This window comes from Wasmannia auropunctata, unplaced genomic scaffold, assembly GCF_000956235.1.
Source record: "Wasmannia auropunctata unplaced genomic scaffold, wasmannia.A_1.0 LD336078.1, whole genome shotgun sequence".
NCBI classification, from domain to species: Eukaryota; Metazoa; Arthropoda; class Insecta; order Hymenoptera; family Formicidae; genus Wasmannia; species Wasmannia auropunctata.
This window is the reverse complement of record NW_012026812.1, coordinates 415,693-427,872: the sequence shown is the minus strand read 5'-3', so window position 1 is coordinate 427,872 and position 12,180 is coordinate 415,693. Positions and strand designations below refer to the sequence as shown.

General features: G+C 29.9%; 1 protein-coding gene across 1 annotated transcript in view; it reads right to left on the bottom strand.

Annotated features, from left to right (window-relative positions):
- The window catches only part of LOC105449075 (intraflagellar transport protein 80 homolog), a 26,199-nt gene extending 15,795 nt beyond the window's left edge, over positions 1-10,404 (bottom strand). The window contains exons 1-6 of the mRNA XM_011688070.1: positions 9,813-10,404; positions 7,453-7,631; positions 4,695-4,805; positions 4,426-4,604; positions 1,917-2,006; positions 626-766 (exon numbers count right to left, since the gene is read on the bottom strand). Of these exons, the coding sequence (XP_011686372.1) occupies positions 626-766; positions 1,917-2,006; positions 4,426-4,604; positions 4,695-4,805; positions 7,453-7,631; positions 9,813-9,907 (795 nt within the window). The 5' untranslated portion in view covers positions 9,908-10,404. The remainder of the gene's footprint in view (positions 1-625; positions 767-1,916; positions 2,007-4,425; positions 4,605-4,694; positions 4,806-7,452; positions 7,632-9,812) is intronic.
- Positions 10,405-12,180: the final 1,776 nt, after the last annotated feature.

Here is a 12,180-nt window from a genome sequence, read left to right as displayed (position 1 = left end):
TACGTTGCGTGCGTGCGTGCGTGCGTGCGTGCGTGCGTGCGTGCGTGCGTGCGTGTGTGTGTGTGTTTTAGGGATAGTGAATAAATGACGTCCTTTATTTTGCTCTAGTGTAATAAAATAGAGGTTTTTTTTATTAAATTTTTCTATAAAATATTTTTTTATTTATTAAACAATTTTGAGATATAAAAAAAGCCAATTCTACATATAACGACTACATAAAAAATATAATAAACAATTTCAAAAAGACTATAAAGAAACTAGTATATTTTATTTTTTTTTACTGCAAATAATTTTTAAATTTATATATTTACTTCACTTATATGTACTTAAAATTTTATTAAAAACAGACTTTAATACTTTGCAAGATTTCCTTGTTAGATTAGACATATTTCAAAATTATTTTACAGCTCAAAAGTATGGCTTGTACAACAATCTATTTTTCTTTTAAAAAAATTTAAAAAATGTGATATCTTGGTCATTTCTAAATGCACTCTTCTATTAAATGTGGTAAAACGAGATTGCAATTATAGGTACATTCTAGAAATTATTTGACAGTTACAACAGTAACATATGTGTTTGCAATGTTTGCATACATGCGTAACTGTGTTTATAAAATTATTCTTACCCCATTTTTATCACAAAGCTTGATTGTATTGAAAGATCCAACAGCAAAATAACTGCCGGAAGAGTGACACCAGCTAATTGCTGTCACTGGATGATCACCAGCAATACTGCAATATAGTTGATGACCGGTAGCGTCCCATACCTATATTAAAAACGTTTTTATATTTTTATAATAAAATTATCTTTAAAAAAACGAAAAAGAACCAAATACACATATGTTCTTCATTTTAGTTAATTCTTTTTTATGTAAAAATCTATTTTATATACTGTGACATTGCAATCAGAGCAAGGTCCCTCTGTTGTCATATGGTATAAATTTGCGTCTGATATCAGACCAGCAATAACGCAAATTTGAAATCTCCAGAAAGCCGAGTTTATTTAGAATTGCTAATTCTGATTATTTTTTTATCTTATTTTGATACCTTACTATACAACACGTCATAGACTTTACTTTATAGGAGCAGATATCGTCGACGCAATTTTTTGAAAATTTTTAAAAATAATTATTAAAAAAAATACTATTAACGTAAATAAATAGAGGTAATTTTATTGTAAAACTTTTGTATAAAACATTTTTTGATATCTTGAATAGTTTTCGAGATGTAACGGAAAAAAGAAAAATTAATTTATATATAAGGGGTAATTTCCCTTTAAACCGTTTTTTAACCCCAACTGATAATTTCTAAATTCATCTATTTATGTGACCTCAAAGTGTACCAAGTTTCATTAGAATCAGAATTTGACACTTCGCGAGGTTCCCTTGTTAGAAAAAAATCGATTTTTTTATTTTGGAGCAAGTATCGTCGAAACTATGAAAGACGAAAAAAAATGTTTCAAATAAAAGTTGAATAGCTTTAAGAGTATTTTATTGTTATAATATAAAATAATTTTATTTTTTTATTTACTCTCACTATCAAACATTTTTTGTAATTTTTAAAATTGTTGTTTTTACTAAATTAAAAATTATTTTAAGACAAATTCAATCATGTGACAAAGTTATTTTCTAAAGAAAAAATCATTTTCCAGAAATAATTATATGCCTCTATCGTGCACACTATCGGTACTCATTTATGCGCTTAATTCTTTACGCAGCACGTTTTGCTTGCATTTTTACATTTAACAGGAGATATAAATGATGGTGTTACGTCCTGAGGACTCTACGATTCATTTCTTTCGTAGAGAGTTCCGGACTTATAATTGATACAATTATTATATTATCTTAAAATTATAATTTGCATTCTGCAGATGCTTCTATCAAAATAAGAATAAAAAAATAATTACGAGTTACATACCTTGTACTTACAGTCTTCGCCACCAGAAGCTATAAATCCATTTGTTGGATTCCAACAAGCAATCAAAATAAGATTATCATGTGCATGCCACTGAAATTAAATTATGTTATTTATTATAAATGTTTCTTAAAAAAATAAAACAAGATAGAAATATTTACAATAAAAAATTATTTAAATTAATTTTTTTTGTTTATTTATTTGTTTTTATAACAAAACAAAATTTTTAGTATTGTAAAAAATATGTAAAAATAGTGTTCCCTAAGTTATAATATCACCACTGTTTGTAATTAGAAGATTCACAAATTATTTTTTCAACAAATATCTATTTTTCTTATTTATTATTAATAGCTAAAATATATAGGGAAGACCGGGGCTGGTTGATACATGAGGCACATTGATACATTCAAAATTGCTGCAAAATGACAAACGGTAATATTTGTTATAGCCAAGTGCTACTGAGCGATAAACCTTGCATTTCGGCATAGCAACGCATGCACAGCAGCGAGCGGAAATGCAAGAATGCAAGCTCGCGAGCGAGCGCGAATGAAGGTCGCATGGGAAGACGACACCTGACTTGCCATGCCCAAATATAGTCCAATCGCGGATCATCGCGAATTGAAATAAGACACCGAAAAATCCTATATAAACGACTGCCTAAACGTGCGCCGAAAAGAGTTCGATTTAGAGAGTCAAACAGACTACACGTTACACGCTGCGATAACACCTATCGAGTTGCACGACACCGAGTGCCGGCGAGACAGCCGCCACTCTTATATAATTATATTATATAAAAAAAATATAATGTTTCCGCAAAAATATAGTAGTCATGCTGCAATAAGATATTTTGGACTGAATAACATATTTTCAGAAATAAAAAATAATTTCAGTTTTTGATAGCCAAAAGTAAAATAGATCAGTGATATATTAAATGTTGTATTTATAAATCTGCTTATTATATTATAATTCCAACTATTTTTTTAGAATATTTACTTTATAAGTAATAACTTATAGTTATGTTAACGTCTTAAAATATATTTTTTGCTTATGCAACAATTAAAATGTGTAAATATGATAGACCCAAGGCATAATTAAGATCGAATTTCACTCTGTAAGTTCGTTTAATCTTCAAATTATTAGTTCCAGCAATCACATTACATATATGTATAACTGTAATCCTGCAACAAATTTATTTAATGTTAATTGTATTAAAAACTGAGAGTCTCTGTCACATTCAAGCTCTAAATTTACATGGAATGGAAAAATATTCTTCCAAGCATATCTTATATTACTGCTTGTCAATTCATTCCATGCATTACTTATTGACTAGGAACATTGTAACAAATTGAATGATTTTAATTGCTTTTCAACTTCTTCAAAAGTGTCTTTAGCTAGTATTACTCTTAAAAAGTTAGTTTTATAGATATGCTTACACTTTGCTATAATTTCTGATAATGTTTCACAAGGTTCTGCAGAATTACTGCAGCAGTTGTAATTATAATCTGTGTTTGCTACAATATAATTATGATTTATAATTTTATATATGTGTGTGTGTGTGTGTGTGCGTATGCGTGTGCGTGTGCGTGTGCGTGTGTGTATGTGTGTATGTGTGTGTACAAATAATTACTTAAACTTGTCATATTTATTGCAGAATCATAAAAATAAAAAACGACTTATTGATGATCGTTTGACAATTTTAAAACGAGTAAATGGTGGTGAAAATGTCACTCGACTATCAAAAGAATATAACGTCAGTAATGTGACAGTCCTACGCATAGAGAAATCCGAAGAAAAGTTAAAAAGAAATCTTAATATTCTTCAAATGACTCATGGAAATATATCTAAAAAGAGATGCACAGATATCGAAAGCAGCAAATCGGAACAAAGTTTATATAATCGGTTTCTTCAAAAACGAAGTATTGGTAAAAATTGTTAGATTTGATGCATCTCCATTTGCATCCGTGCAGCTTTGTAAAGAATTAGTAAGTCATTTAATAAATTATGGATTTCGCAAGTAGAGACTTTAAGCTGTAAAATGCCTTTTGGATCATTCCGTTACGATCGTTTTTGACGAAGTTACACTTTTTTTTAAATTTTCTTATTTTTAGTGATCACAATGGGTGATCCTTTAATTTTGCTGTCGAGTGTAGTTCAAAGCAAGTACAATTCCGTGATCAATCTATAACAGCATTATGAAGGGTAATGTTCAACCTTTCAAACCATGTAATTATTTTTTTTATAAATACAGAATTCAGGAGAAGTAAAAGAAAAAAGTTCCGAATAGCCCCGGTCTTCCCTATTTTAGTTTATTAGAGTTTTGGTTAATATAGTGTGGTGGCGCGTATCCTCTCTGTGTATATCAACGATTACTTTGGTAAAAAGACGTTATGTTATAACCGTTCTGCAGATTATTAATCCGAATTTTGTATTAGAAAATAAAAAAGTTATTAAAATAAACTTAGTTTGTATCATTCTATTTCGGCTAATTATTGTCCTAAGACATTACACATACCTTATATGGTTTGGAATTAGAATTAAATGACTGAAGAAGCAAATTTCCACCTTGGGAATACAATATCATTGAACAATCAGGACTCCAGCTTGATGTTAGTATAGGAAGGCTTGCTTTTACCAACGTAGATCGAAGCATACCACTGCGAGACCAAATCTTGATTAATCCATCTTCCCCAGCTACAATATAAAAATTATAAACAGTTAAGTATAAAAATTATATTTTTCTTGAAACAAGAAATTTTAAACAACAAATTAACAAACGATTACCTGTCAATAATGCAGAACCATCAATACTCCATTTACCAACCGTAGTTGCACCTTTATGGGCATCAATACTTTTTTCAATACGACCATTTTTATTAACCAAATGGTATTTTCCTAGAAAATAAACATTATTATAAAATTATTGCTTTGAAAATACATATTTACAAATATATATACAGGTAAAGTGGGCTAAACTGAATCGAAAAGTCCTTTACCATTTTGTGATCTTTGCAATAATTATTGAAATATTAATCATTAAAAAAAATTTACGTCAAGTATATAAAAAAGTATCGTATATCTTTCCTAAATCATTAGCCATTTTAGTCACTTTAAACCTGTTTTATAAAACATAAAACTTATAAAACTTAAAATTATTTGGAAAGACAATGGCATTAAATTTGTTGCTTATACTTTTTGATGCTTTAAATGATTTGTTAAAAAATATTTTTAATTTGGAATAAAACATTTTTGTCTCTGTATCTAATCAAATACTTGGCAATTTATATGATCTTATATTTGTTTTTGAACAACTTTTGTTTGTTAAAATAATATTTTTAGTTTCAAAAAGTTGTTATAAATGTACGATACTTTTTTATATATTTGGCGTAATTTTTTTTTAATGATTAATATCTTGATAACCATTGCAAAGATTGCAAAATGGTAGAGGACTTTTCGATTCTGTATAGCTCACTCTATCTGCCCACGAGCGCTTTACCATTGAATACGTCTCGAAACACAATAGGTGTAGTAAGCCTTAAGTCTTAAGAAATGAAGAAATCGCAGTTGAATGTGAAAAGAATAATCGACTATGATCAATTTCTTACGGCTTAAGACTTACTACTCCTATTGTGTTTCAGGACTACCGGACTCTGTATATTTATTATTCATTCATTTTTTGAAAAAAAAAAAATAATAAAAGGAAAGAAACAACACAAATAAGTAAAGAGCACCTTTATTGATCAAAGCAGATTTTAATATTTGATAATATTTTGCGTGAATTAATACTCGTATTTTCTTCTGTTAACAGGTTTCCACCTTGCAAAAGTTCTGGGATCATAGGAGTCTGGTAGTCACGGAGCGCTCGTTTGCACGCGGTATACGACAAACGTATTTAAGGACTACAGGACTTTTACACCAAGACGGATGGCTGAACTTATGATTGCATCCGAAGATATTCGCCACGATACAGCTGAGGCCACAGTCGCCCTGTTACGGAAAGAAACGAGACCCCGGAGGATCACTATGTCGAAACGACGGAGGATATTTCAGAGGACTCCTTGTCTACTCCCAGCAGCACGAAGACTGCTGTTAACGAGTGGAGGCTAATTTCAGTGGAATTGACACCAGAGATCACGACCACCGCACCTCACGTTGCACGAGAGGGATCCACGACGCCGCCGACCAACTTCACCTCGTTAGGCTCCCGAGAATCTCACGATAGAAGAGATTATTCGGCGCGTTTAAATATCCAAACGACTTACACCACTGTTACGTCCGATAAGAATTGGGAACTACGACATTCGTCGGATCAAACAAGGCAGACCGAGACAAAATTTACAACTACTCGGGAAATCCAGACGCAGACTGCTGAAATCTACGTGTACGACAAATCCATACAGACGCCTATACTTCGATAGACCACATCCATTTCACGAAAACTTGGCCCCGGATCTCGTGGTGTGAGCGGAGGCAATAGTCTCCTGTATCACCGAATCGGCCCTTTTCAGGCCAATAAAATATCTGAAACACACACACACACACACACACACACACACACACACACACACACACACACACACATTTTTGTATATAAAGACACACCTGTAAATAGCACACATCTAATTTCTTGTACATAAATAAACAATAAATCATATATTAATTACACATATAAAAAGAAATTAATTCAATTAAAAAGTAACACACGGCGAAACCTTCCTCTACAAACACGCGTGAGAATTGCGGTCGAAGTTCAACGAAAATAAAAAAAAGAGATAAGAAACAGCGCACAGAAAGAACACAACGTTGGCTGGAGCACACGCGCTCTCTCGGCGTCGAAGTATACACGAACATACGTTCCCATATTATTTAATGAAAAATTTGTAATCATTGATTTATGCAATAAAAAATAATCTCAATACGAAATAAACACTTAAAATTAAGTGAATGTTCAATATAATAATACAGTCAAACCTCGATAACTCGAATCTCAAGGGATCAGAAAAACTGTTCGAGTTATAGAATTTTCGACTTATCGAAATTCGAGTAAAAGAGAGTTAACATATGAAAATTCGACTTAAGCTTTGTATGAGAGTTTGTAATTTTCCGATTATAATGGCTTTTAAAGGAAAAAAAATCAATATTTAACAATAAATTATTTATTGCACACATATGATAAATGTAATCAAAATAAAACAAAATACCAGGCTATTACTCTACAGTTAGACATAGTTACAACTTCGAATTACAGAGGTAGCGACAATGGAAGTTCGACTTATAGAGGTGAACTTCGATTTGTAGAGGTCTGGCTACTTTAAATTCGACAGTTACAGTTACAGAGATAAAATGTATATTTAAATGCCTGACAAATAATTCGAGTTAAAGTAGGTTTTATTTTGATTTACAGATGTTTTCCGTAGCAGTGCGGAAGGGGATGAACAAAATTTTCGTCTTATAGTGGTATTCGAGTTGTAGAGGTTCGAATTGTTCAGGTTCAACTGTATTACATTTCTAATAATCATAAATATATTCTTAAATAACATACCATCAGCTGTAGTAATTAATAATACATCTAAAGAAGATTTTTTAGCAACAGAAGCAGTTTGATTGGGTCGTGGGTGCCATTGCATATCGGTAGGATAAAAATCATTTGGAAATTCTGTTACAACAGTGGAATGTGCAGTACCACCTTCTAAATGCCAGCATATTAATAAATGATCTTCCCTGCAAGTAATCAACTGCTTTATAAATTACGAAGAATTACGTAGAGTAAATAATTTAAGCAACAAAAATATTTTAAAAATATTTTTACGATAATCTTAAAAATTATCTAAAGATAGAAACTGGCCTTGTATCAAATAACTTCAAAATCCGTGAATCCAGCTCTTGAATTAAATTTCTACATACAATATTACTAAAATTACGTAATTGTAAGTGAATATTAATATGCATGTGTCTAATTCTGATTATATAAATAAAATAATTAAATCAAGACAGATAGAATGAAAAAACGCAGCGGAGAAAGAAAGAGAGAAAAATAACACATGCAAATTTTTTATTTTACAATAGTCTTAAATATATTTTTTTAAATAATAAATAATTATGGATATAATTATTAATAATAAATAATGGATTATTAATAATTGTTATTTATTTTAAAACTATTGTAATATAAAATAAAATAAAAATAATAAAAAATAAAATATAAAATACAAAAATTTGCATATGTTCTTTCTCTCTCTCTCTCTCTCTCTCTCTCTCTCTCTCTCTCTCTCTCTCTCTTTTATTGATATTTAAAATATTATTTTAATTTGGGTTTTAATTAAAATATTCAAATATTTTAATCCGTTATAAATTTATAGTCTTAAATTCTATAATTTACTATTTCCTTTTATAATATTTTGTGTATTTATATGAAATATACATATATGAAATAGAGAGAATATTTGAAATAATAACATATAATATACTATAATATATTTCTACTTATATATAATTTGATTTATCTTTCATAAGATTGTAAATCCTGAAAATATTTATGATAATTATCCTTAATTCTTTCTATTTAATATATAAAACGTAAATAAAATATTATAAAAGGAAATAGTAAAATATAGAATTACAGATTATAAGTTTATAAACAGAATAAAATATTTGAATATTTTAATTAAAGCAGATATTAAAATAATATTTTAAATGTAAATATATAAAATAACTTAATTTTATTAATAGCAGAAAGAAAACCAATTAATATTCATATTAATATTATATATTCATGTTCATGTATTATAGAGTATTAGTTATGAGTATATATATAATATAAATATGATGTAAAGGAGTTAATGCATTTTAAATGATTTGGGAAGGACGCGGGAAACATTGGATTCACCTTTTTCTTATTTAACTTGCTTTTTTTTTACTTGCTAAATCCGAATCGTAGTTAAAATGGTCTTAATATCCGGGAAATAGTTTTTTCACATTTTAAACAGAAAAAGCAAAAGTTGATTTTATCACTTTATCTGCGAATTTCTTTTTGTTTGTATAAAAATATGTTTTCATATTATTTAAGCCCTTATATCCTTTCTTATCAAGACTTGAAAATCTGCAAGTTATCATAATTGCTTCTAAAAAAATATGTAATTTACAATATAGAATTACATATTTTTTTAAAAGCAACTAAATGTTTTCTTTACACCAATCGATTTATCTCATTATTTTATGCTTAAAAATATTAAGATACAATCAAAATCAAGAAATCAATTTATGTCAAATATTTCATATTTTATGTCAAAATATGATATAATAGAGCATAAAATATCTCTATTAAATGTTTTATAGCTTTTAATATTTTCATATGCAGAATAATTAAAGCAATTATATTTTGTAAAAAATTATATAAATTGATGTAGAAAAATGACAGTACTCTTTATATGATCTTGAAAAATTGATTTTCTCGTAAATTATTTTTACCATTATTTATCGCTCTTCAGTATAATTTTTATCTGAAATATTTTTCTGCATCTTTTATACTTTTCGAGATATTTCGATGCAAAACTTAAAATATATATACATAACTTAAGATAACTTGCAGATTCTCAAGCCCTAATGAAAAAGGACGAGAACTTAGATAACATCAAATATTTTTATAAAAAATATGTTTCGATAACAAAAAAAAAAATAACACGCAGACATGATTCGAACAAAGTAATAAAATCAACCGTTGCTTTTTTTGGTTCAAAATGTGAAAAAAAAGTTCCTGGATACACGGACAGTTTTAACTATATGATTTTCGGATTCAGCAAATAAAATTAAGTAATGAAAAAGGTGAACCTAACGTACGTTCCCCGCGTGCTTCTCAAATTGCCTAAAATGCATGAATTTCTTTCATAATTAATTTCTCCTTACCCACAAGAATAAATTTCTTCTGTTGAACTCCATGCAACACAAGTGAGTAATCTTTTATGTCCATTATCTTCATGTATTGATATCTTGAATTTCATACTAAATTTTTTCTTGACACTTTTAATGTATTATGTACATACACTTTTAAAATATTTAATAGAAGCAAAAAAGTACAATAGAGATTTTCGTAATTAAACAATATTATAAACAAATTTAAGTTAATTTAATCCGAGCAAAACAAATTATATTAATAATAAGTAATTTGCTATACTGATAAAATAGAGTAATGTTCGTTGCGATGGAAATTACGTGGGTTATATTATAACTGGTACAGATACATTTTGTTTACGCTTTAATTTCCATGGTAACTATGACAGCAAGGAATAGCTGCGTTCAACAGAAGTCAGTGCTACACTAGCGTCAAGCTATATTTTCAACAGTTTAAAAAGGATATCCATATGAAAAATGTTCCACATTAAATTAGACATACGTCGGTCGTTGTTTCGTTTAGTAAATATAGAATAAACGTCATTTTTCAGAACGTATAGATTTTACTGATTATTGCGATAAACATTATCATATGCCTTAAATTCTGACTGAGGTAAGATTTTTCGTAATAAGTTATTTAGAATTTTATAAAATGCTCATTAGCATAAAAAAGTTATTAAATTGCTTATTAATTTAATTTGTGACATTACGTAGTCCGGGTTCAGTTCGAAGCTGTTTCAAGCCCGACAAAATGTTTGGCTCGCAGTTTATTTTAAGCTGGTTCTATATTAGTCGCATCGTAAACGTTGAGATCCAGTTGTTAACCAATCATCGTCGAGCTACCTTGACGCTAATTGGATCGCAACGTTTGTGACGTTGCGATGCGATTATTGTAAGATAGAAACAGTTTTACGCAGTTGAACTGGAAATTGTAAAATTCATCCTATTATATTATTATTAATATAAGCACTAATATCCGCTTCAGATCGCATTTCACATTTCTAATCTTGTTTAAATTTTCGTGATTTTAATTAGGTTTTAATATTATAATAATAACATTATTAGGGTAAACCCGGTATATACGCCGCACCTATTAAAAACTTAATTTATCAGGTATTATCTATTAAGTTTAAGTTAAACCCTTACGAAAAAGATGGGTTAGGGATTGTAATTCATGTAGTTATTGTAATCCCTCACAAAAATATTATATTCAACAGACCACACGCGTGTAGTTATTGTAATACAAATATTACGGTGGCCAACTTAATTACATGCAGTAGCGACACATTACAAGGCGATACTACAATTTAGTTATTACACAGATCGGAACGTACACGCGTGTGATTACTATTATTTATATTATAAAAAGATTACAATATATATATATATACATACTCTAATACATATAAAGTGTGTGATATACTGTATCTCAGATAGCAAAACCTGCTGAGACAGATTTCTAACAGAGTATGCTATCGTTATTTGATGGCAAAACGGCAACAAATTTTATACAGTATATCTATATGATGATGTCGACAAACTCCCTCATTCATTTCGTTGTCGTCTAACTCTTTTTAATCATCCTCTCCGCACAGTATCTTAGAAACATTTTCCTTCGCTTCAATTACTTCTGCTGAGCTCTTCAACATCCTCAAGTGCATAAAACTGACTTCTGCCAGGTCACATGATCTCTCCGGGCATATGCTGTTGCTTTGCCTCCCAGTTTCGATCCTCTTTTCTACATTCTTAACTTTTTTCTGTCCTGCAGTACCTTTCCAATTTCCTGGAAGAGTCTACATTGTCTTCACAATTCCTAAAACTCGTAATTCCTTCTCGTTCTCTTGCTTTCACCCTATCTCTATTTCTTCGTAACTCTCGAAACTTTTGAAACTTTTGCTTTCAGTTACTCGCGTTCTTCAGTAACACCAATGTTATTCCTAACTGCCAATTCAAATTCCATCAAATGCACAGCACTACTCGAGCTTCAAAAATGCTGAGCTTCTGTATTTATCTGATTTCATACTGCGCGGTTCCAACTCTGGTTGTTATTTGATTTCATTGACTCTCGACTTTTCAAAAGCATTCGACACGGTCAATTACGATCGAATTACTTCTCGCCAAACTTAATTTTTATGATTTATCCTCCTCTGCTCTTTCTCTCATGCATTCCTTCCTCAGAAATCGCTCCCAATGGGTATTCCTTTACATTCCTCTTCCCACTTTTCGTTTCTTTGCGGTGTCTCGTCCGGAGTGTTCCAGGGCTCTGTTCTCGGGCCTTTATTGTTCAGCGTCTTCACCGCTGACCTCGCTTCTATGACTTCTATCTCTATCTTTCATCCAAACTCTTCATGTATGTACACTCGCTCACTAAAAGGTTGCGACA